Source organism: Periplaneta americana, chromosome 5, assembly GCF_040183065.1.
Source record: "Periplaneta americana isolate PAMFEO1 chromosome 5, P.americana_PAMFEO1_priV1, whole genome shotgun sequence".
NCBI classification, from domain to species: domain Eukaryota; kingdom Metazoa; phylum Arthropoda; class Insecta; order Blattodea; family Blattidae; genus Periplaneta; species Periplaneta americana.
In genome coordinates this window covers 56,544,692-56,571,552 of record NC_091121.1, presented here as the reverse complement: position 1 = coordinate 56,571,552, position 26,861 = coordinate 56,544,692, and the positions used below count along the sequence as shown (strand labels likewise).

At 35.2% G+C, this 26,861-nt stretch overlaps 1 protein-coding gene across 3 annotated transcripts in view; it reads right to left on the bottom strand.

The window, feature by feature from the left end:
* Positions 1-26,861, bottom strand: part of LOC138699642 (protein takeout-like) — a 57,884-nt gene that overhangs the window by 19,550 nt on the left and 11,473 nt on the right. For all 3 annotated transcript variants that reach the window (XM_069825675.1, XM_069825677.1, XM_069825676.1), the window contains exons 2-4: positions 26,541-26,633; positions 8,674-8,824; positions 767-900 (exon numbers count right to left, since the gene is read on the bottom strand). In XM_069825675.1, the coding sequence (XP_069681776.1) occupies positions 767-900; positions 8,674-8,824; positions 26,541-26,633 (378 nt within the window). The remainder of the gene's footprint in view (positions 1-766; positions 901-8,673; positions 8,825-26,540; positions 26,634-26,861) is intronic.

Below are 26,861 nucleotides of genomic sequence, written 5' to 3'. Positions count from 1 at the left end.
TTAAAAATAACCAGTAGACAATAAGAGACCGAAAAATGCAAAATGAAAGTAGGCTATCTTAGTTTAGGTTAGATTAGGTCACAGTGGCTACGAGCGAGTTAGGACGACTCTTTGCACATCGGCCATACAGAGGTCTATTGTGCACCCCGAAGTGTATGGGATGAATGAGGATGAGGGTGTACCAGCCCACCGGCCGGATGTGGCCACTCATCCGCTCGCGGAGAAGACATCCCCTTCCGTAAGTGGATGAAGACGTCCGTCTTGAACTGAATATGGCTATTGAATGAGATGAGAAAGATGAACGATATGATATGAAAATCTAAATTCTTTTTCTACACGGGAGGGAAAGGGAAAATGGACCGTGGCAATGAAAATTCCAACCCTGCATTTGCCTAAGTGACTGTGAAATACCACGGAAAAACCACAGTCAGGTTGGTTGGTCCGGGAATCGAACGACGGACCTCACGAATGCGAGCCCCCATGCGATACGTATGATCCAACTCGTTCGTTTAGGCTATCTTTGTTCGTGTTGAAGTGAAACGAGTTTGTATTGCATCCTGCATTGTCTGTGATGTCTCAGAAAAAAGATGGTATTCCATCAACTTCCGAGCCCTATTCATAACTGTGTTTAGCATCACTCTCGATGCTCACGGCATTAAATACAATAAAAATTCACTCACACACTCCCTCACGCATAAGTTACATGCAAACCATTGACTGAACACTTCGTAGTACTTATTGTCGTTCAGTAACACAGTTAATTTACCCAGAGTGATGTTAATGTCTCCATGTCCATTAATGGGTAGCAACAGCAGTCGTCCGTACACCTCGTACTTTCCGATTATCTCCACTCTAGGTACGAACACTTGATGGAAGATGTGTTTCCTGTTGAGGTCATATCTGGAGGAACAATTACATAAATCGAACAATAAATGCTTGTTATTTAATATTAATTTAGGACTAAAATATATAGCCTATATATTACTTTCACGTGTTAATTTAACTAAGTTTCAAAATAACTGAGATGACTAGTTTCGGCTTGGGAGCCATCTTCAAAACTGCGTGGTCCTTGCGTCTTCCGGTGTCTTCGCCCCCCCGGTGAGGGTGCGTTTGTGTTGTGTAGTGTGGAGTCGAATAGTGTGTGTGATCTGAAATTCAGTTGTGTGTTGAGAATTTGTTGTGGGTGTGTTTTTGTGTATCTGTATATTTCGTATTGTTTTAGTAAGTTTAGTGTCTGGTTTTTTCGGTTAGATATGTAGAATTTCCATGTCTGTGTCTATGTTTCTATAGGTGTGGTTGGCGTTTGTATGTGTTGTGGAAGTGTTGTGTGATTTGGTTATAGCTATGATGAGTTCTTTGTAATGTGTTTGAAATGATCTCTCTGTCCGTCAGATGTAGAAGTTGTTGCAGTTATTGCATGTGAGTTTGTATACACTTGTGAGGTTGTATTTGTTTATTTGTGTTGTTTGTGTGTTGAGATGCTTTGTAAAGTTTTTATGTTCTGTATGCGATGTTATAGTTTAATTTATCGAATTAAGATGTGATCTTGTGTCTGTTTTTGTTTTCATATGTCAGTGTGATGTACTTTTTTTTGTGTTCTTGTGCTTGTGTTGTGTTCTTATGTTTCTTTTTATTATGTTTTGTCTTTTTTATTATGTTATCTATCATGTTGGGATTATATCCATTTTCTTGTGCTATCTTATGACGGTATTTATTATTTCTTTATAGTCTTGCTGGCTCATTGGTATGTCCAGTAGTCTGTACACACACACACACACACACACACACACACACACACACGCTACTTGATTCCAAACTACACAACACAAACGTACCCTCACCGGGGCGAAGACACAAGGACCACGCAGTTCTGAAGATGGCTCCGTAGCCGAAACTAGTCAACTAAGTATTTTAAACCTAGTTCAAATTAACAAGAGAAAGTAATATATATATATACATTTTATTCCTAACTGATATAGTTAAAAAGTTATAATAATCAAGATGTATAATATTAATTCCTACAGGAAAGTAATGCCACTCTATTAAAGAAAATGCTTTGAGGAAACTTGTGAAAAGTAACAACATATAACAAAATATATTGTAAGATGTGTTAGTATCTAACTAAGAAAACACAATACAATGAAGAAATTATTACTTGATAGCAGAAGAAATCGAGAAAACTATTGTTCCCGTATCGCTAATGGGAATGGTTTAGAATACGAAATTTCATATATTTTAACTGTCACTAGATATTACTACCTATTTGGAAAATACGAACCTAGTAACATTCAACTTTAAGCGGACACTTGTGTGAGTTTTAAAACTTCTACAATATTCATCCAAGTATGAACTTTAAATTACATAAACATGTATAGGCTACAATAATACCAACTGTTCAAAATTTGGTGCCACTAGAGGTAATAATTTTTAAATTACATTTTTAAATATATTTTATATTGACGTCACTAAAAAGGCTCATTGCGATGAAGTTTTCAAAATGTTTATTTCATATTGGCTCCAAAGCTTCAAAATAAAATTGTCATTGGAATATAAATTAATTAACTTTTTGAGCTCAGTCTAAATAGAAGGTCGCAGTAAGTTTTTAAGTGAGTTTTTTTTTTAATTTAGCACTATTATTTCACCGTAGTTTTTCCCTTAATGCAAAAGGTACTTATCACGCAACAGAATTTGTTTATACTAAAGGGTGTGTCTGACATACGAGACAAACGAACCGGTGGGGGGGGGGGAGAAAAACGTGTAAAATATGAGAAAACAAGTTTATTTTATGAAACTCCTAAATTTTACCGAAACATTTTGAATCGTGTACCTTTTTCAGTTATCTTTCAAACTGTCTTTGTATTTATTATCATGAAGATGATGTGAAATTTTATTTAAATACGATAATGCATAACTCTTTCTCTGAAGTAAAATTTTTAATCTTCAAGTAATTGATTTTCTTCTGTCACTTCTGAAATTTTTGTTTATATAATTGATACATAGAGAATATTCTTAACTTAATTTCAATACCTTGCTATTGCTGCAGATTTTCTGTGATCTATCGATCTTTCCAACCATCGATCTAATCCACCTATCGATCTATCCATCCATTTATCGATCTATCAGTCTATCACCTATCGATCTGTCCACCTTTCAATCTATCGATCTACCCATCCATTCATTTATTTATTTGTTTGCTTGTTTAATTTATATAATTTATTTAATTTATTTAATTCATTGATTAATTTGTTTATTTAATTTATTAATTTATTTAATTCAATTTATATAATTTAATTAATTTAATTTAATTAATTTAATTTTATGTTATTAATTTTGATTAATTTACTTTATTTCATTTAATTATATTTATTTAATTTATTTAATTAAATTAATTGATTTATTTTATTCATTTATTTTATTTATTTATTTATTTATTTATTTATTTATTTATTTATTTATTTATTTATTTATTTATTTATTTATTTATTCGCCCCCAACATTTAAATGATCTCACATCCAAATCTGCTGGAGATTCTGGTAGGCGACTCCTAAATGCTATTACTAGATTATGTAATCTAATGTTGGCCGGTAAAGTTAATCCTGAAATCTGTCCTCATTTATATGGAGCATCTTTAATTGCCATTGAAAAGAAAAATGGCGGGATACGTCCAATCGCAGTTGGAAATACCTTTCACAGATTATCGCTAAGTTAGCTTGCACTTCTGTTAAGGAGAAAGTTGGTCAACATTTACGTCCTCAGCAGCTTGGTTTTGGCACCGCTAAAGGATGTGAAGCCATCATTCACTCGGTACGTTAATTTCTAAATCAGAACGAAGGCAATCAAAATGTTCTTCTTAAGGTCGATTTTAGAAACGCATTTAATTGCCTTGAAAGAGACACAATGCTTGAACTTGTTAAGAGCAAGATTCCTGAACTTTATGCATTCTTGTGGAAAGCGTATAGAAACCCATCTAACCTGTATTATAATTCTGACATCATTTCATCGCAGACTGGAGTCCAACAAGGTGATCCGATAGCTCCACTGCTATTTAGTCTAACCCTGAATTCTGTCATTACCCATTTGAATAGTGCCTTGAACCTCTTTTACCTGGATGACGGTACTTTGGGAGGGGATCCAGATATGGTTCTTTCCGATCTTGAAAAACTTATAGATTTCTGCAGATCCATTGGTTTGGAGATTAATCCCGATAAATGCGAATTATACTTCTGCTCTACACAAGACGATACTGTAGTGCCTGTATTCAATAATATAGCTCCAGGGATTAAGATAGTATCTCGATCTAATTTGACTCTCCTTGGATCTCCCATTTTTCTTCCAGCTGTAGAGTCAAGTATGCGTGAAAAGTTTGAAATTATTAAGCAACTGTTTGATGGTCTGCAATCTCTTTCCACACATACAGCGTACTTTCTCTTAAAGAACTGTTATTTAATTCCTAAATTAACATATTTTCTTCGCACCACCCCATTATGGCTTTTTCCATTCCTACTTCAAGAGACTGATGATCTACTGAGAAACTGTCTGGAATCGATTCTCAATATACGTCTTGAAGATAATTGGATTTTAGCCACTCTGCCTATTGCCTTTGGAGGTCTTTGAATCCGGAATGTGAGTGATGTTTGTCTGCCTGCTTTCTTGGCTTCTGCATATGGAGTCCTTGATTTCGTCAAGTCGACTCTCTCAATTAACGGTGATGAAATCGGAATCTGTTATGTGGACGAGACTTTGGAGAAATGGTTCAGCATTGCAGGAAACAACAACCTCCCAGCTTCTCGTGATGTTCAGAAACAATGGGACCACATCCATGCCTCTGATATCTACCAGGCTCTACGAGCATCTTCAATGTCTGAGGTCGATCAAGCTAGATACCATGCAATACGACAGAAGGAATCAGAGTCTTGGCTTAAGACAATACCATCTTCCAATATTGGCACATTAATGGACAATATGTCCTTTAAAATTGCTGTCGCTTTAAAACTCGGGTGCAAGATGTTTCCCACATAAATGTCTTTGTGGAGCCACTGTTGATCCATATGGTCACCATGGCTTAAGTGCCCCAAAAATACCGGGAGATTTTCCAGGCACTTTCAATTAAATGACATCATTAAAAGAGCACTTGTCTCTGATGGTTTTCCATTAATCCTGGAACCTATTGGAATCTGCCGTTCTGATGGAAAAAGACCAGATGGATTTACCTTGATACCCTAATCTCATGGAAAATCTCTGCTATGGGATGCCACTTGTGTCGACACTTTAGCACCATCCCATTTGCCTGTCACCTCCAAAGTTGCTGGTTCTGCTGCAACATCCGCAGTGAGCATCAAAAGGAATAAGTATCGGGATCTCCAGGACAGATACTTTTTCTCTGTTTTTGCTGTTGAGACGTTGGGACCTTAGTGCTCAGAGGCTAAAATGCTCGTTTCAGACATCGGCAAAAAATTTCAAGCGCTCAATGGAGATTCCAGGTCGACTGTCTTCTTGAGACAAAGAATCGCTATTGCTATCCAGCGTGGGAATGCTGCCAGTGTTATGGGGACATTTCCTCAAACACTGGCTTTGGAGGAAATATTTTATTTTTGAAATTCAAAATATTGGCCTAATACCGGAACTACTGCGTTTGTTGAAGCAGCATGACTTGAAGAGTCTTGAAGGAATTCTGTTGGAAAAGTTCAGGAATCTTTGCCACATTGTGATAAAACCCTCAAGGCTTTGCAGAAAGAGATCATTATACATCTCGCGACCGATTGACAAGAAGAAAATTGTGTTCTACAAAAACAAGACAGCAGCTCTGTCTGTGGACGATGAGTTCCAGAAACTCTGGCGTTCTGTGGCAGTTAGAGAGCACGGATAACCTGAAGATAGAGGAATATGTGGAGAAACAGGGAATCCGCTCCATGGAAGTTCATGGATCCAAGAAGCCGATACCTCACAAACGTAAGAAACTGAACCAGCGCAAGAAGCAGCTCAAGAAGCCGTGAGACAACGAGCACTTGGCTGACACCCTGGAAACGTACGATGACAAGTGAAGATCGGTAGAAGTGAGAGTGGGATTGATTATTTATTGTGACGTTGGTAGAGGAGACTGATGCTGTTGACTGAACACGAAGACCGGTAGACAATGCGTGTGCATGTATATTTAATCTCAAGTAATTTATATTAATCGTTGTTATTAAATATTTATTCACTTTATTTATTTACTTACTTATTTAATTTATTTGTTTCTTTCTTTACGAATTATGTTTCTAGTTCACATTCGTTTGCTTAGTCACAGCTGCATTGATGTTCAAGAACAAGGGTTGGCTAGAAGGAGTACAATGACACTTTATTTATTTATTTATTTATTTATTTATTTATTTATTTATTTATTTATTTATTTATTTATTTATTTATTTATTTATTTATTTACTTATTAATTTGTTTGTGTGTTTGTCTGTTTGTTTGTTTGTTTGTTTGTTTGTTTATTGGTTTTTTGTTCTCTTCAGTGAAAAAAAAAATGATTGATCTAGTTCTTGGATTCAGGTAATGATCTGATGGTGCTGAAAACTGTTTAATTGTACAGATATATTGTATTTTATTGAGTAACATATTAAATGTAGACAGAACTATTCATTTCTAAAAGCTTATTTGATAAATATTGATGCGAATCTACTTCAAATGGTTTAGAAACGAATACATTTTTAGCATTTAAATATTTATTTAATATTTTAATAACACAAGCTTATATATCATTTAAAGTAAGTCGTTTCGCAGCCATCCCAGAGCTCCCCAGATTACATCCTGTCGAGCAGATGGCTACCTATACCGCTGTAGCAGATAAACAAAGCGTTCAGGTCTTCGTCCTTATTTCTCCGGACAAGGGGGTCACTTCTCTTCTCTAACGAGAAGGATTTTTTTCGGACCATATTCAGGGTCGCCCACTCTCGGTCAAACGCCCCTGTGCCACTTTAGAATATTTCCTTTTCTTCGGGTGTGGCAGGACGTTCCCCTCCCTGGTACTCCTTCCTCATGCGAGGCCATTGACATAATAGAAATGGATCACATATTTTTTTTATTATTTAACACATGCCATATTTACAATCCGTCTACAAGAGACAATAAGTAAATATTATAAACGACTATGACATGAGTGGAGATGTTATCTCATGACAACACTCCAAAAGAAAAATAACAATGTTTCAAATAGCTGTATTAAAAATGAATGGAAGGTCAGGAGCATTGGTCCTTTGAAGTCTTCTTATTGTTTGATTATTATCCAGCAAATTTAATGCATGATAATTGGGATGTTGATTTAATCGGTGCAGGTATTTTTACTGAATTTAAAGATTTCTTCTTTCACAGTTGAAATGTTGAGGTCCGATGAATGACATCATTACGGACATACCATGGTGCAGTGACAATGGAACGTAAAGTTTTAGACTGATAACTCTGCAGCATTTCAGTGTTTGACTTGCTAGCAGTTCCCCACAGTTGGATACCGTATGCCCAGATCGGTTTTAGTATGACTTTATAAATAAGAAGTTTATTTTTTTATGACAGTTTTGATTTAGGTCCCAATAACCAACAGATTTTGATGTTTTAAAATGTAATTCTTTACGTTTAGTTTCAATATGTTTGCGCCATGTTAATCGGCGATCTAAATGCATACCTAAATATTTAACATCGTCTGCTTCGGGAAGTTCTTCGTTGTAAAGTGTTACAGGAGGACAGTTTTCAATTCTGGTTCCGAAAGTAACATGAACTGATTTGTTTTCACTCGCTTGTATTCTCCATTTAGTTAGCCAGTCTTCTGTTTCTTTCAATTCATTCTGCAGGTTTTCAGATGCTGTTGATGGATCTTCATGTGAAGCAAGAATAGGAGTGTCATCAGCGAAAGTAGCCACCAATACTTTATTAGAACATATTTTTTAGGGATTAAAAATTTATTTGTTTTGCTATTTCTTGTAATAATTGCCACAGACATACTAGTTAATAGTTCTCAGATTTTAAGGCAAATACCTATTTTGTTTTGGCGAGTCTATGGCGAGTCCTTGGCATCAACCCCTTTGATTTGATTGCCCCCCTTTGATTTGATTACCTGGTTGTGTTTTTCCGAGGTTTTCCCCAACCAAAAGGCAAATGCCGGGTAATATTTTGGCGAATCCTCGGACCTCACCTCATCTCACTACATCTCGTCAAAATATTGTAAAAAATTGCACAAAATTGTAAAAACTGTAGAAAATTACTAAATTTAAGACTATAAAAATTTGTAAAAATTGTAATTGTAACATTGTAAAATTTTGACTTGTTCCACATCTTAAAGCTTCATTGCTCATGTAAGATCTATGGAATAAAATAAATTACAAATCTTCACGATTCATGAGAAATCAAAGCTACTGGAAGAGTTTAGTAGTGCTTTAAAATAGTGATTATGACCTGTTTCAGTGACTTATTGCCTGAAATATCATTTTGCTTTGAAAAGTGCTCTATAATGTCATAAAATGATGATTGGTCCCTATTTTCGTGATTTATTTTCTTAAATACCAAAATTCTTTACGAATTATGTTTTCTTCAAATCAATACTGATATCGTATAGCGAAGAAATAGTGAAGGATTTCAAAAACTTAGACATTTCAGTGTGTTTGAGGAGGAAGGGAAAGGTCTGTTTGCATTTTACTTACTCCACTTTCTCTACATGCATATCCTTAGCACCATAAATAGACGCATCCTTGACTACCAGGGTGAATCCCGCTTGAGTGCGTTCTCCCTCTGCCACTTTGATCTCGTCAATCTTCAGAGGATCTAGTGAAGGCAGCTTGTATTTGGGATCGCCTGTTAAACACATACAATCTCATTTATCCTGGTGCAACTTAAGACAACACGCTAGAGCAGTGGTAGGCAGATTCCTACACTGTGCAACACTGATGGTAGGATTCACCAACCTCCTTTTAATCAGCACAAATGACATATCAATAAACGGGTCGTTTAATTTTAACGAGATCTTTAACCGTTCATAAAGGATTTCAGCATCGAATACGTCCGTCATGTTGTTGACTTATTAACGAATCCTTACAGTTTTAACGCAACGAATTAGGTCCTAATAAGTTAACGATGAGTTCTAAGGAGCATTAGCAATAAAGACTACCGTATCATTAAGTTATTTAACGAGACGTTATAATGATAACAAAGGTTGGTGAAACCCAAGGCTTTTCAACTCTCTACAGGTTGCCTAAAAATGGAGCTTGGTGACGAGGTTTTGGAGGAGAGCGGGGATAGTGATGGATGTCACAAGTTTCCCGCAATTAGTTGGTTATAGCGGCATTTAAATGTATTCTGGGTCATCCTTTTGGTTTTCTTAATAACATAAATGTTTTGGCTTTATAAATATTAACCAACTGATTGAAGTGCTGCGTTATAAATTACTTAAGCCAATGTTAAATGAATTACGACTCGTTTGTGAACATTAAACTTACATTCCCGCGCGATTTTAATTTTTCGTATTTCAGTCTAATACCATTATTATTTTTATCGTTGTTATGTTACGGAAAAACTAGTAAATTAATTACTGTATTTTTAAATTTTAATAATTTTGTACACAATGTATTTCATATAAGTAATATGTATAACAATAATACTTACTTACTTACTTACTTACTTACTTACTTACTTACTTACTTACTTACTTACTTACTTACTTACTTACTGGCTTTTAAGGAACCCGGAGGTTCATTGCCGCCCTCACATAAGCCCGCCATTGGTCCCTATCCTGAGCAAGATTAATCCAGTCTCTACCATCATATCCTACCTCCCTCAAATCCATTTTAATATTATCTTCCCATCTACGTCTTGGCCACCCCAAAGGTCTTTTTCCCTCCGGTCTCCCAACTAACACTCTATATGCATTTCTGGATTCGCCCATACGTGTTACATGTCCTGCCCATCTCAAACGTCTGGATTTAATGTTCCTAATTATGTCAGGTGAAGAATACAATGCGTGCAGCTCTGCGTTGTGTAACTTTCTCCATTCTCCTATAACTGCATCCCTCTTAGCCTCAAATATTTTCCTAAGAATCTTATTCTCAAACACCCTTAATCTCTGTTCCTCTCTCAAAGTGAGAGTCCAAGTTTCACAACCATAGAGAATATAACTGTTTCATAAATTCTAACTTACAGATTTTTTGACAGAAGACTAGATGGCAAAAGCTTATCAACCGAATAATAACAGGCATTTCCCATATTTATTCTGCGTTTAATTTCCTCCCGATTGTCATTTATATTTGTTACTGTTGCTTCAAGATATTTGAATTTTTCCACCTCTTCGAAGGATAAATCTCCAATTTTTATATTTCCATTTCGTACAATATTCTGGTCACGAGACATAATCATATACTTTGTCTTTTCGGGATTTACTTCCAACCCTATCGCTTTACTTGCTTCAACTAGAATTTCCGTGTTTTCCCTAATCGTTAGTGGATTTTCTCTTAACATATTCACGTCATCCGCATAGACAAGAAGCTGATGTAACCCGTTCAATTCCAAACCCTCTGTGTTATCCTGAACTTTCCTAATGGCATATTCTAGAGCGAAGTTAAAAAGTAAAGGTGATAGTGCATCTCCCTGCTTTAGCCCGCAGTGAATTGGAAAAGCATCAGATAGAATCTGGCCTATACGGACTCTGCTGTAAGTTTCACTAAGACACATTTTAATTAATCGAACTAGTTTCTTGGGAATACCAAATTCAATAAGAATATTATATAAAACTTCTCTCTTAACCGAGTCATACGCCTTTTTTAAATCTATGAATAACTGATGTACTGTACCCTTATACTCCCATTTTTTCTCCATTATCTGTCGAATACAAAAGAATATGATCAATAGTCGATCTATTACGCCTAAAACCACACTGATGGTCCCCAATAATTTCATCTACATATGGAGTTAATCTTCTCAAAAGGATATTCGACAAAATTTTGTACGACGTCAACAAAAGTGATATTCCTCGAAAGTTACTACAGTTAGTCTTGTCCCCCTTCTTAAAAATAGGTACGATTATGGACTCCTTCCATTGTTCTGGTACAATTTCCTTTTCCCAAATTGCAAGTACAAGTTTATAAATTTCGCTAGATAATGCCCTTCCACCCTCTTGTATTAATTCTGCTGGAATTTGATCAATACCTGAAGACTTGCACTTTTTCAGATTTTCTATCGCAATTTCTACTTCAGAAAGTGTGGGTTCCGGTAAACAAGTATTTTTGTACGACAGAGTAGAAGAAACCGTTTGAAAGTTTAGTGTTCATATTATATTACAACGTTATAAACTGAAGATCACTTTCTTGAATTTCATGGTATCACTGAATTTCAGGGTGGCAAAAATATCCTAAAAAAACAGCTGAATATATTTCAGTAGGCCTACATATGCATCAAAGGTATTTCTACTGATATTTTCGAAACCACAGTGAAAACTAGATAGAGCAAACATACATAATATGTATTGGTAAATATTGTATAACTGCGTATAAATGTCACATTACAAGTTATAATTTTCATTACTTTAAATTTAATTTTAGGTTTTCCTTAACTATCATACCAGCTGACACTACATACATTGTATTTGTATTATATCTACAGATTATGTTGTCTTTAAACTAAAAAAATTAATTTCCGCCTCTTCATAATAAAATTGCACACGCTCACACGCAATATAGGCAGAACATGATTATGGCATTCCATCATGGTGAAACTACCGTAAAATTCTGACTCATGAATTAATTGAGACATAACAAGAATAAAATTGGGAAAACACGAGAACATCCTGCAGATACAGAAGATGTTGGCTATTACCACTATCAATTGAAAAATAAACAGTGAACAACACAAAAAAACATAATATGTAAGTACTATTTTCTATATATTATACGAGTATATATATTTTAGAGTTTCACGGGTGATATTTTACATTATTTTCAATTTATTTCGAAACTTCTCGGCAAAACATAATATTAACAGATGCAAGTCGCCATATGCCAGGAACTGCACATTGGGACTGCGCTCTGATTGGTCAATACATATTGTTGCAACCTGGGTTGAAGTTAAAAGGCCTTGGGTGAAACCGGCCGTGAAACTGCGTGCATATTTCATGCATAAGAAACCGGTTCTCAACTGAAGCGGTGAGAATGGGTTAAAAATGAGCAAGTAGTGACGATGGTGCATACAAAATGAAATAAATCATCACTACGACCATTCAGAAAGGCTTCGCGATCCAATTCTACTCTGTATCCTTACTAATAATATATGTTTTATAATGGCACCCTTAAGAGACGTTTCTAGATGTTATTGTTTAGTCTAAACCTTTTAAGTGACGCCGATAAGGCATCATTCATGAGGCAACTAAGCCAGGAGATAATGAGATAGAATGGCCAGTTCCTTCCCCACTTCATTGTATAAATCACTGACTAGTTACATATTACACTAATCAGACTTCAGATAATACAAACAATTGTTCTACCTCTGACATATATCGTCCAGTAAGATATATTGCCTGATAAAGGATGTAGGCCTTCATATCAGCCAGAATATCAATCAGAGATATTTTCTAACAGTTGTAGGGAATTTTTCCACAAACTAAACACTGTGCCCCATTTTTTACCTTGAAAATAAACAATCACTTTCCTACAGAGAATTCAGTTGAGACCCTGGGCGTCGCCTAATATGACTCGTTCTATAGTCCGGGTCAGCTTACTTAATACACTAAGGGTAAAACCTAACCATTTTCCTCTATTACTACATAATGTGCATTATAGTGATTTTCTAGCTCTCAGGCTGAATTTTCTTTTACCAATTTCGTTTCGAATTTCGGCAACAACTGGCAGTTATTTTCTAACTGTTATGTTGGCAGTAATAACTTCGGTTTGCAGTAAAGTAAACTGAAGAGAATGCAAGTGAATTAATAATTAATTAGTAATACCGATATTAATATTAATATCAATATACATTCAGTTCTGTTGCGTTGTGATTCCAACTCAACTCTATATCCAGGTAAATGTAATTAAATAAGAAATAGCTTGTAGAACTACATGGTACGAAACATGCATGTAAATATATTTGACATTTTAATGAAATTCTTTCGTGTTTAGATTTTTATTAAAATGTCTAAGAGAGGAAAAAGCATGGTAGCGAATTCTCCAAGAAAGGAAGTGCTTGTAAGTATTTTAAGTAAACTACACATTTTAAAATGTTGTTCTGTTTTCGGAATTCGTACTAATCATTTCACGTGATCAAACTACATTTTTAAGTTAGATCTCGTGAATCGTAAACTGTGTAGTTAAAGCAATGAATTTCACGTTGCCAGACAAAATAAATTTTAATAATAGATCATACTAATCCTAATAATATGAGAGAAGTCCAGGAGGAAAATATACTATTTCATATTTACCTACTTACTGGCTTTTAAGGAACCCGGAGGTTCATTGCCGCCCTCACATAAGCCCGCCATTGGTCCCTATCCTGAGCAAGATTAATCCATTCTCTATCATCATATCCCACCTCCCTCAAATCCATTTTAATATTATCTTCCCATCTACGTCTCGGTCTCTCTAAAGGTCTTTTTCCTTCCGGCCTCCCAACTAACACTCTAGATGCATATCTGGATTCGCCCATACGTGCTACTTGCCCTGCCCATCTCAAACGTCTGGATAATGTTCCTAATTATGTCAGGTGAAGAATACAATGCGTGCAGTTCTGTGTTGTGTAACTCTCTCCATTCTCCTGTAACTTCATCCCTCTTAGCCCCAAATATTTTCCTAACAACCTTATTCTCAAACACCCTTAACCTATGTTCCTCTCTCAAAGTGAGAGTCCAAGTTTCACAACCATAAAGAACAACCGGTAATATAACTGTTTTATAAATTCTAACTTTCACATTTTTTGACAGCAGACTGGATGATAAAAAGCTTCTCAACCGAATAATAGCATGCATTTCCCATATTTATTCTGTGTTTAATTTCCTCCCGAGTATAATTTATATTTGTTACTGTTGCTCCAAGATATTTGAACTTCTCCACCTCTTCAAAAGATAAATTTCCAATTTTTATATTTCCATTTCGTACAATATTCCCGTCACGAGACATAATCATATACTTTGTCTTTTCGGGATTTACTTCCAAACCTGTCTCTTTATTTGCTTCCAGTAAAATTCCCGTGGTTTCCCTAATCGTTTGTGTATTTTCTCCTAACATATTCACGTCATCCGCATAGACAAGAAGTTGATGTAACACGTTCAATTCCAAACCCTCTGTGTTATCCTGAACTTTCCTAATGGCATACTCTAGAGCAAAGTTAAAAAGTAAAGGTGATAGTGTATCTCCTTGCTTTAGCCCACAGTGAATTGGAAACGCATCTGACAGAAACTGACCTATACGAACTCTATACTATTTCATAATTTACTGAATCGTTTAGAAAACATCTCGCAATATAAAGATGAGATGTGGTAAATAAATAAGACGTTGTTATTGTTAATGATATTATTATTATTATCATTATTATTATTATTATTATTATTATTATTATTATTATTATTATTATTATTATTATTTGAAAGAATTAAATATTGACTGAGTTTTAGAGAAAATTCAAAATTATAGACAGAAATGGAAATCTCTTATACTCAGGACGTCCTAAACAAGGATACCACGCCAAGCACTAGATTACTGCCCATTAGGAACAAGATCTTAGCGCTGTCCGCTGAAACAATTGAGTGAGACCGTAGCAGACCACCAGGCTTAATAGATGATAGGAAGAAGAAGAAGAAGATTATTATTATTATTATTATTATTATTATTATTATTATTATTATTATTATTATTTCAGTACGTAGCATTGTGATTTTTCCCTCTTTGGTTGTAACTGGTATTAGTTGGCAACACTGAAGAGACGGCCAAATTAGACTTTTAGGGCCGTATTCATAGACATTCTTAGCGTGGGCTTTCGGTGAATGATAAGCGAACTAACGTTTTTCGTGTTCATAAACCAGTGTTAGCTATATGATATGATATGAATCCTGTTTAGCACGCTTGTAACGCGGGCTAGCGAAATGTCTATGAATAGCACCCTTAGGAACTACAGTCACGTGATTGTCACTATAGCTGTAATGTAATTACTTAACTCACAAAGCTCTTATTATATGCAACATTATAATGGAATGGGGTGGCATTTCTGGAGGGAAGGCATTACGACCCAGCACTGTAATCTTTCACGACCTATTGCTCTAACTCTCGAACTAAACGCATTCCCAAACCACACCGGATGATTACACTAAGCTTTCGCTACGTATCAGATTACACTTTGTCCCTAGACCAGCCCGCTCTGTGCATCGCCAGCCGGCGTTCGGGGAATGCTATGGAATGAAAACGAAATGGAGAAATGTTGACGGAATTATGTAGATGCCTAATATGGGGAGACGGGAGAACCTTGATAAAACCCCCAACTGCGATCTTGACCGCCACAAGTGTGGCTATGGATTTTTCAATGAAAACTCCCAGGCCTGATCGGGACTCGAACCCGGATCGCCTACGTGACAAGCTGAAGGTCTGATCATTCAACCACCGCAGGGGTATATACAACGTTGACTTACGTAATTTAGTTCGCTTTTTAAGCTCTGCAATAGATGTGTGTGTCCCGCGCCGTGGCGTCGCGGTCTCAGTCATCCCGCCTAGGACTATCGTTACGGAATGCGCGCTGGTTCGAGTCCCCATGGGGGAAGAAATTTTCTCATGAAATTTCGGCCAGTGTATGGGACCGGTGCCCACCCAGCATCGTGATGCACTTGGGGAGCTACGATAGGTAGCGAAATCCGGTTGCGAATACCAGCTATAACGGCTGGGGGGTTCATCGTGCTAATCACACGATACCTCCATTCTGTTTGGATGATCGTCCACTTCTGCTTCGGCATATGGACGTGAGGCCAGCAGCCGGCTGGTCGGTCTAGGCCCTTCATGGGCTGTAGCGCCAGGATTATAGGCCTAATAGATGTATGTGGGTCACTGACTAGCGAAACAAGAATTTCAAGAGCGCCTACAGGTTAGACAATCTTCAGAACATTGCAGACTTATGAAAGCACTTAGGCTAGAGTTTACAAGGTAATTCATTCGTTACCTACGTTTTTCCTGTAATTACATATAATTTACTAGCAATTTACTTGTCGTAGTAAAGGAATTTTATTTATTTCTTTCTTTCTTTACCTTAGTTTAATCTCTCCCTTTTTTTTTTTTAGGTTCATTCATACGACCCACGCCACACGGGCCTTACAGGGCCGCGACCTGTCGGGAGAGGAATTAATCTATGGATCAAATACATACTTTCTGATCACACAAGGACATGGAGGGTCTCCCCGTATGAGAGATCAGCTCAATGCCAGGGCCACCTCCGATACAACACAAACATTTAAGACATTACACACCATTCATTCACACATATAAAAGGATTAAGGGAAGGATCGCAGCCCATGGCCGGACTTTCATGAGATACAATCCCGTCATTTTTTTGGAATTAACTGGAATTTTACGAGTATTTCATGACTAATAACTTAAAAACTACTTTAATTCTATTATATTTAAACTTTAATTTTCTTATATTTCAGAGCGAAATCATTATTTTCTAAAGATTGTTTATACAGTCGCAAATTAAAAGATTAAAACATATTATACATATTGCTAGTTCAGGTTTTTAAATTGATAACTCTGGTTTTATCTACTTCTTGCACTAGTAATTATACAATGATAATTTGTTTGGGTTGTACTTCAAATTTTAGTAAGTTATAACAGCTTTAAATTTTTTCGTGGAGTGTATTTTCATATATAACCAGTTATGTAATTCAGTCGGTTCGCCCAAACTGCTTGTTTAATTTTTTGGAGCTCGTAGAACCGGTTGCTAAATGCTTCAAGTTAAAAAAATAGATTTTACAGATAGGAAGAACAATAATTTAATACTAAATTATAGGGCTCTTTAAAATTGGAGAAACATCCTGTAAAAATAAATGACAACTCAGCTTGAGGCTATCTTATTTCTTTATTTTTATATTCTTCATTCCTGCCCAAGTGTGCAGGCATTCAGGAAAGGAATCTGTAGGCTGATTCACAAGAAACCAGGAACCCAGAATTGTGAATGCTCACATTTAAATACATTTATTTTAACAATATTTCTGTTCTCGTTCCCGTTGTAGTTTCCGTTCCCGGTTTATTGTGAACCAGCCGTATATGCCTGCAAACTTGAAACCCGTCTATGATTATTTCGACAGTCGTCTAACATTTTTCCTTCCTATTCTAATATCGTGTGCACAACAATGAAACGTAGTATTCACAAACATAATTTATAGGGGGATGTCATGAATTTTATGTGAAAATCGATTCTTTGGAAATGTGTTTTTCGTAATGTACATAGTGTAATTTACATTGTGCATAAATGTTATGTTTGTAGAAGGCCTGGAAGTATATTGAAAACGTTTAAATGTTAAACTCTGGACCTGCCACCACGCCTTTTTTTTTTTTTTTTTTTTTTTTTTGAGGTTTCAGTGCATTTCTCTATAATATACATTTTTTAACCCGCCAGCACACGCACATTATTTTATAGCAGTAGCACACGCGTTGGGTATTTTTACCCCAAAATAAATAAAGTGTTACTAAAAGCAAAACGTAATTAATACTGAAATGCTACAACTTTATAATTGTTAGGAATATTTTATAGTAATTTGAACACTTTTTTTTTAAATTTAACAATTAATCATATGAATACTAACTTTGAGTGAAAGTCTTCCACAGAAAAACACCACAATATTATGCTTTTTATCTCAGTGTTAACACAAATGTAAAAATGAAAGAAAAACTATTTATGGGCGTCACTCATCCACTCGCTCACTATCACCACTTCCGGTATCAGCACACTCCTCACAAAAAGGCACTGAGTGTTCTTTACAAATCATCTTATTGCACCTATGGCATGAAGTAGTAGTTTTACGATCCTTCTTCCTAGGACATACCTCACCACTTGAGGACATCTTCATTCGTTTCTGTGTTGGTTGGGTTAGTTCCTCCACACCATTCATTCTTCGAATAGTGGATCTGATTTCCAAAGGCAAATTCTTCAATGTCAACCGATGAGCCAAATGATTTTTCACCAATCCAAGAGCCAGTTCCTTCAGAAATGATCGGCGGATGATTGGTCCTTGTGAAGTAGCATTGTTAGTTTTATAAACAACTAAAGAATTAATTGCTGTGATGTTGAGAAGACCAAAAAATACGGTAAGTGGCCAACGTCGGGATTCCCTGGACACGGTGTATGTACCGCATAGTTCATCCACTACATCAATTCCTCCTTTAGTAGCATTGTAAAACATTATTTCCGGTTTCTTTTCCTCTCTGGTGTCTGGATCAATTGCATCATCATAATGCATAGTGGAAGCTACTAGAACAACTTTTCCTGGTTTTGGAACATAGGAAGTGAGAGTCAGTCTATCCTGGAATCAAAAAATACTAGAAAATTGTTCACGCCTTTTCTGCACAAATTCAGGAGGAATTTCACGTTTATTTAGTCTTAAAGTTCCAACACGTGTTAAGTTGTGTTCACTGAGAAGTTCTTTGGCAAGTGGCACACTCATAAACCAGTTATCAAACGTAACATTTCTTCCAGTTCCACTAATAGAAGTAATCAGCCGTTTGACCAATTCAGATGGAGAATTTGATTGACGGTATTGGCCTTCTGGTTGCATACCACAGTATATTTCCAAGTTCAACACATAGAAAGTGCGGGAATCAGCTAGTCCAAATATTTTTATGCCATATTTGGCTGGTTTGTTTTTTATATACTATCTGAATAAGCAGTGTCCTCGGAAGGGCTCCAATTTTTCATTGATAGTGCAATATTCAGCAACTGTATAACTTTTCTGGAAGTTCTTTATGATAGAGTCAAAAACACTTCTTATTGGAGCAAGTCTATCAGTCGCTTTTCTAATTTCTCTTGTAGTAATGTCGTCGAAACGAAGGCACAGCAAAAGAAAGAAGAATCTGTTTATTCCCATTGTTGCTGGAAACAAAGGAATTCCTGTTCCATCAGTTGTCCACAAATCTTCAGCGTTGAGTTTAGCTGACCTCAGTGCACCAGCAAAATATAACTGACCAAAAAGTGCTTTTATCTCAGTCTAATCAGTTATCGAAGCATCTCGTTCGCGAACAAAGTTGTTCTGGATAGATCTGATGTAAATATTTGTGTATTGACAATATCATCTACGATGTTATCATCTATTAGACACGACCAGGTTTCTAATGGTAACTTTGCTTGGCGAGCTTGTCTCTTACAGCGCAGAAGGTGAGTAACTATATTGCACGCTCTGGTCCTAACATTTCGATGTGGCACACTCTTCCTCCAAGAAGTCCCGTCTTTACCTTTGTAAGTAGTAAACTGAGATAGTGGAGCGTTGTCGTCACAGTCGTCATCACTACTCTCTGCTTCCTGTTCCTGTTCTGTATCGGTGTTATGTTCACTTTCCGAAATATGATCATCTTCATCTTCCGATTCACCTTGAATAATTTCTTATTCGTCTTCTTCATCCAGCCAGCCTACTATTTGACGACTTTTTCTAGACTCTAAGTCCATTTTGAAATGTAAAATACAAATGGAACACTATCAAAATTATTCGCTACTACTGCTTCTTAAGCACACGCGAGGGGTATTTCTTACCCGGTCTTTATATAAACATGTGTAAACTTGTGCAGCCACAAGAAAACTAACTCAATCATACGTACAACAATGCACAAATATCTAAAAGAAAGATACTGAAAACACGGGATGAATTTAAAATTGATGGACAGTGTTGCCAACAAATAAAATAACGCCTGGGTATTTTTTTACCCCAGCGCGTGTTCTTGCGGGTTAAGGATCTAAAGCCTTTTCTCAAACACTATAAATTCCAGTGCTATGATTTTTTTAGGAGTTGTTCATTACATATTAGTGAAAATCTGCAATTACAATTATAATAATTCATTACTCGCATCATTTTTATTTATAAGATGAACAAAATTATTATTTTTGCAACACTAGGTTCAAAACTTTACATATAAAAAACTAATATGCATATGGTATTTACTATAGTTCAGTAATCTTATAGCAGTGTTAGCTTCATAGAATAAACATTTCAAATGAATGCATCATTCATGTTATGGCTTTAATACAAATTGGACATAACTGTTAAATATTTTATGCTCGACCATGCCGAAATGTAGTAATTATACACCTGGTAGCAGTCCTTTAATGCATGTCATTAAAGTACACCTACTCATTAAAGTACAGGTGTTCAGCCAATGACAAGTCAGCTTTGTACCGTTATAAAACCTCAGCCAATGACAAGTCAGCTTTGTACCGTTATAAAACCGCAAGTATCGATTATTCTCGGATATGCAATCGAAAGAGAATTAGCGAAAAGTCACGGAAGCTGGAAATCCAATACTGTCGCAGAAGGTTATGTTCTGTTACTATAATAATTAGAGTTAATTGTAAATAATATTCAAGTAAATTCAATTTGTCATCTCGTTTTTCAATTCTAAATCAATTTTCAGGTTATACCAGAGTAATTTCATCTTATTCTCTGCCAAGGTCAATGAAATTCGGTCTCGGAAAAAAGCAATACTTTCGCGTCTGCGTACATCTCACAATTCAGGTCAGCTCGCACATAACCATAATTTTGAATACTTTCAAGTTAGAAATATGGTCGAGCATAAAAAGTCGTATGAAACTTGCCTATAATGGTAATTAAGACGCCCGTATGAAAATTATGAAACTCGCTTGCGCTCGTGTCATAAACAATCATACTTGCGTCTTAATTACTGCCATTATAGGCTCGTTGCATAATGTACTATTATAATATATTTATGCACATGTCTTATTCTTAGGTATTCCATTACATCTTTTCCATTGAATACAGTTCTTTGTCTTTATGCACACAAAATTTCATGCCTTTAACTGACAAGACGCCTTGAGATGTGTGGATATAAAGGGAAAAATTGAGATGGTGTCGGGTGTAGTTCCCGGGTAGCTCAGCCGGTAGAGCGTTCGTGCACTAAGGGAAAGTTCCCGGGATCGATACCCGGCTCCGGAACAATTTTTCTCTTTAAATTATTCAGGTCTGCTTTACAAGGAGCTATACCTGAAAGCCAGATTTTCGAGATAAAAATTGTTTTATATGAAACACTTCATAGCCTGTTTTGGGTAAGCCATTGATGTAATTCTCAGTATGTTCACGTAATTTAAGAGAGCAATGAATTACGTACTATAATAAATGATTTAAAGAATTTTAGTTTTGTCCTTAAATATGCAGAAATTTTATCTGAACAAATACAACTTTTTGTTTTGAAAGGAGTTTTACAATGTTACATTTGTTCGGATCAAATTTCATCACATTTAAGGGACAAAACTAAAATTATTTCAATCATTTGTTATCATAATACATTGTTCTCTTAAAGTGATTGATAATAATGGGAATTCAATCAATGGCTTTCCCAGAACACGCTACGAAATGTTTAATATAAAACAATAATGTATTTTTATTTCGAAAAGGAAGCGAAAATGAGCAAAATTTTATTAGACCTGTTTGTTTGAAATATCTCAAAGAATAATCCCAAAAAATTAATGACATTACTTACGGTTCACTCTGTATAACTGCAGAAAATAATCAAGTTTGATTGTTATATCCTAAAGAAATAACTGCTGGTTGAACAGAATATTTAACTATTACTCGACCAAGGCGAGTGGAGCCACGAGAGTAATGTGAACTATAGGGATGACGCTATACGAACGTAGGAGCAGTGCAAGTGGCGCTCCGGGCTGCAGGTCTCCACTGGCCTCGGTCGAGTAATACCTATATATACAGTGAAACCTGTTCTAATCGAAACCTGAATAATTCGGAATCCTGTCTATTTCGGAACAATTTATTGGTCCTGACGAAATTTATATGTATTATGTATAATTTGTCATGAATAAAACGGAAACTGTCCAACGCGGAAACAAACTATCTGATACTGTTCAAAATGGAAATAATATTTTGGATACACTATTATAATGTAAACTATATTTTGAAGCAGTGTGTAATTTCAAGAAATGTACGAAATATGTAGGTCACTAAGATAAAAACAAGTTTTCTTTGCAAAATTGAGAGAGTGCGAGGGTGGAATTTCAGTTGTGGAAAATTCAGGTGTAACCCTTTGAAAAATAAAGACCATCTCATGAGTGAGTGAAAAATAAAGACCGTCTCATGAGTGAGTGGCTTGCGAACATTAATGGTGCCATAAAAAGGAAACAGAAAACCGCTGGTTATGTGGAAATAAATGAACGGTTGTGAGAGTGAGTTTTTCATGCCTTTTCAAAGACCGTGCCAATTTCTGGACCTATTCTGCAAAACAAACCCTTGAACTGCCAAAAAAAATAGATAAGACAGAATTCAAGGCTTCTAATGGATGGCTCCTAGAACAATAAATTATATAATGTGCAGTGATATACAGTACACTATTACAGTATAGCGTTAGATATTAAATTTAGTATGATTTAATAGTGTTTAATGAGTGAGTTACGATAGCATTAAACAGAAAATGAGATTTTTCTTCAATATGATGCACCACTGGAATAAGCGACAGAAAGCTGATTTAATGTCAGTAGTGTTAAACGAAATGTTTTGTACTTCTTGCAGTTTGCGGCATGCCATTTTGTTTTTCAGTTATACAAATGTTAAAATATTGCATTTTAACTTCACACCTGAATAATACGGAAACCTGTCCATAACGGAAAAAAAATCGGGACTATGTTACTTCCGTCTTGAACAGGTTTTACTGTATTATTCAATTTAATAAACCCTATTTCGCCCTGTGGTATATTAGGGTTATATGTAGTTGACGTCAAAATACATATTTTATAACCAATAAACAATAGTAAAGTTATAATATAAAATTGTGGTCATTCACATGAATTATGTATAAGAATGCACCTTAATGAAAGAATGGATCCTGTTAAAGATTAATGAGATGTTTGAGGAATAATCAATGCAAAAGATATACAAGAATGACTAACCGTTTCAGAGTAAATACACACTTTAAACATTTATAATTGCCATTCTGGCGCATTCTTAATCACGGCAGTATTCATCACTCGTATGGTCTTGTAACTTAAGTGTAGCTTATAGTATGTTTAAAGCAGTATATTGGACCTGGTTTTTTGTGGCATTAAGTACAAAGAACCAATTCGAGAAAAATCTTTCAAGTTGGGCACAAGATGCTGTGATGTTAAGTAAGTTCAGTGCAACTTCTGGCACCCCTTATGCTGCCGAATAGCGAAGTACCAGAATGTTCGATGTAATATAACCTCTTCTTAAGTTCCAGATTTTCTTCCGATATAGATGATAATTGGTTATGACAGATGTTCTAGTTTGATTGTTCCAATCGTCTCATTTCACCACAGCGTGAGATAGTGGTTTCGGAGTTCTGAGTTTTTTCTCCGATCACATTGTAAAAAAGAGAAGGTTTTCTTACATAATGTCAAGGCTAGACTTGAAACATAGAATATTATAGGCAAGGACGCGAATCGCTATACTTATATAATCATTATGATATGAATGTGGAAGTTTGTAAAATCCAATGAAGGTCAAGAGCACATAAAAATCCCGAAAGTAAAGTTTGTTTTTAAAGCCTTTTTTTTTTTTTTTACTGTTGTACCACAGTCTACTATATACAGTCACGAAGCTTGAATTTTGAGGGTGCTAGAAACAATAGACTGTGACGGTACTATTTTTCATTGTCTGTAATGAGGCGATATTAGCGATCCTAGTGGTGAGCAACTACCTAATGTTTGCATATTTACTACGTATTGAGCTTCGCGACTGTATATACTAGACTGTGGTTGTACATAATAATAATAACTATGGCAAAAATCATGTTTTTTTGTATAATGTTCTATTGTTTCTGGATTTTTTGCGTACTTTAAATTTTCTACGTATTTTACATGCCACGTAGAAAACAAATTTCTACGCGTAAATGCATAACCCTGCTTAAGACACACGGCAGAATTACGCAAGTACGAGGGAGAGTCAAAAAGTAACCTTAATAATTGTTTTATTAATTGAATATGTACATCTTGACAGGAAAGTCTTATCATACATATTCCGAACTGAATATGTACAATGAGACTACAAACATTTACTATTATTTATTATTATTTTATTTATTTTTGGTACAAGTAATATTTCCTTAATTATTTATTTATTTTTCCTTGTACCATCAATAAAAACACGTATGCTTTTAATTTTTTTAAGTTATAAGTGGCTGTATGCAAGTACATACGCGGTATTCTGAAACGCACTCATCGATCACTCATAGAAATTGAGGGTAAGAAGACAGAGGACGGACAATGGAAAGTTTTCTTTTCTCAATCGTACTATCAGGGACTGGAATGCTTTACCTGCAGACTTACTAAAGGCTTTACCAATAACCAAAAATGTATTTAAAAATAGGCTTAAGGACTTTATTAATAGACGGTAGTATATTGTACACACTATTTAAAGGGTGCAATTGATATTTTGTTATTTGAAGTGTTGTATCAGTGAGGAAGTGTGTTGTGTCAGTGGAGTGTGAAGTGTGTAGTGTCAGTGAAGTCTATTGTGTAAGTGAAGTGTGTTTGTGTCAGTGAAGTTCTATAGTTCATAGTGGCTGTGCAAAGTATTTGAACAGTGAAATGGTTTTGAAGTGTTAGTGAAATCAGGGTAGAATCAGTGCAGTGAGTGAGTTGACAGTAAAATAAGTGTAGTGTCGAAAGGTACTTGTGCAGGTATGAACCTATCACACTCGTGGGTCTTAGTTCGAACTTAGGATTAAGATACAAATTAGATTTACTTTAAATGTTATTTTAAGTGATCGTGCTTCATTTAATTTAGGATCCTCCTTGTTATTATTATTATTATTATTATTATTATTATTATTATTATTATTATTATTATTATTATTATTATTAGTATTATTATTATTTTTATTAATGTTTTTTATTAGTTGCGTTTATTATTAATTGTCATTATTGAGTGTAATTAGTTACCACTGCCACCGGGTACATAGCCATTTGCAGTGTGAATAAATACATACACATACATCATTTTTCAACATAACATAACAGGAACACTTGCATTGAACGTAGTGGGGACAATGTTGAAAAGTGATAAAGTGTTTGTAGTCTTACTGTACAGACTGAACTAATAAAGCAATTATTAAGGTTACTTTTTGACTGTCCCTCGTATGTCCATCCCTGCTCTAGAGGGATTTAAACCTGAAATTAAATCCGCAGGTCTATAAGCAGAATCACAATGAAGTAACATATTAATACTGTTTTCTACTGAAAATTGGTAGTATTTCAATACTATTGAAAATATTCAGTTACTTAAATACGGAGAAAATTTGTTTACCCAGAGAATGAAACTGATACTAGAGCCCTTAGCTCGAGTAACTGAAGATGATTTATTTATTATTATTTAGTTTGTTAAAATTCTTTGTAGGAAGACTAAAGAAAAATTTTACAGCGAAAACAATACTTTCTTTGTGTGAAGCAGAGGAAAGTATTTTCAGAAGAATTTAAAAGCTTATTTAGAAGCAGTCTTAATAGGATACTTAATTGTGAGGACAATATATTATTCCCACTTTACTTTTATTAGTCAGGGTTCACGAATCACCCTGTAGAAATCTAGGTATTTAAGAAACTGGTCATATTATGTTTATTAAATTCAATATGATAGTAGTAATACTTTCATTCAGTGCTATATTTAATCTCTGGGACATTTTGAGGCCCATTTTCCCTTATCATATTTCTCTACATGAATTTACAAATATAAAGCTATACGAGTTCAACATTTTACGAACTTATGCAACGTTTAACATGAGAAACAACTAGGGTAAATTGTCCATGCTATATGGAATAGAAACAATAAATAATAAATTATCAATTTTTTAAGCGTTCGAAATAATTGAGTCATACTTTTCAGTCTTTTACTTTCAAACTTGCAGAATACTAGTAAGTTTTGAATAATTTATCGTTAAAGAATCCGAGGAAAATAATACTCAATGAATTGAATTGAAATGAATGAATGAATGAATGAATGAATGAATGAATGAATGAATGAATGAATGAATGAATGAATGAATGAATAATTAATTAATTAATTAATGAGCGAGCCTATTTTGTCCCGTGAAGTGCTAAGGCCTCCTAGAAAGGGAGAGCTCGGTTTAAAACTCATGTGATGAGCTAGTTCACATCTGTAGTAGTTTCCTTTCTTATACTGCATTTTCTACGATCTTTGAACTATCGTTATAGAAAATAAAAATTACTATTAGCAAATGAAATAGAGATACTTACACTGGTTGAAGTCAGCGCTTACAATAGAAAGTTTTCTATAGAATAATTTTGTATATATATTTTCTCCCAACAAACCTTGTGTGATTTTACAAATTACTGATCCAGTTAATATATCGATATTGAATCTCACCTTTTATAATATGCGGGATCGCATCGTTGCCATGCTTTGCAGAACACTCGTACAATTTTGGGTCATTCCGTGCACAAGGCTTAATATAAGATGCTGAAAGAATAAGGAAAAATACACAATTCAATATGTTATTGTATTAATTAATTCATTCATAGTTTTCTGCCCCGCATTTTTCCAGTCTGTCCTATTAATTTTTTACTTGTACACAACACAAATTGCCATGACTGAAGAGACAATCCACCGCAAGAAGTTCTCAGAAACTATTACTCTTGGTTTCACAAATATTGCGTCATAATTTGCTTCATGAACATGCGCTTTACA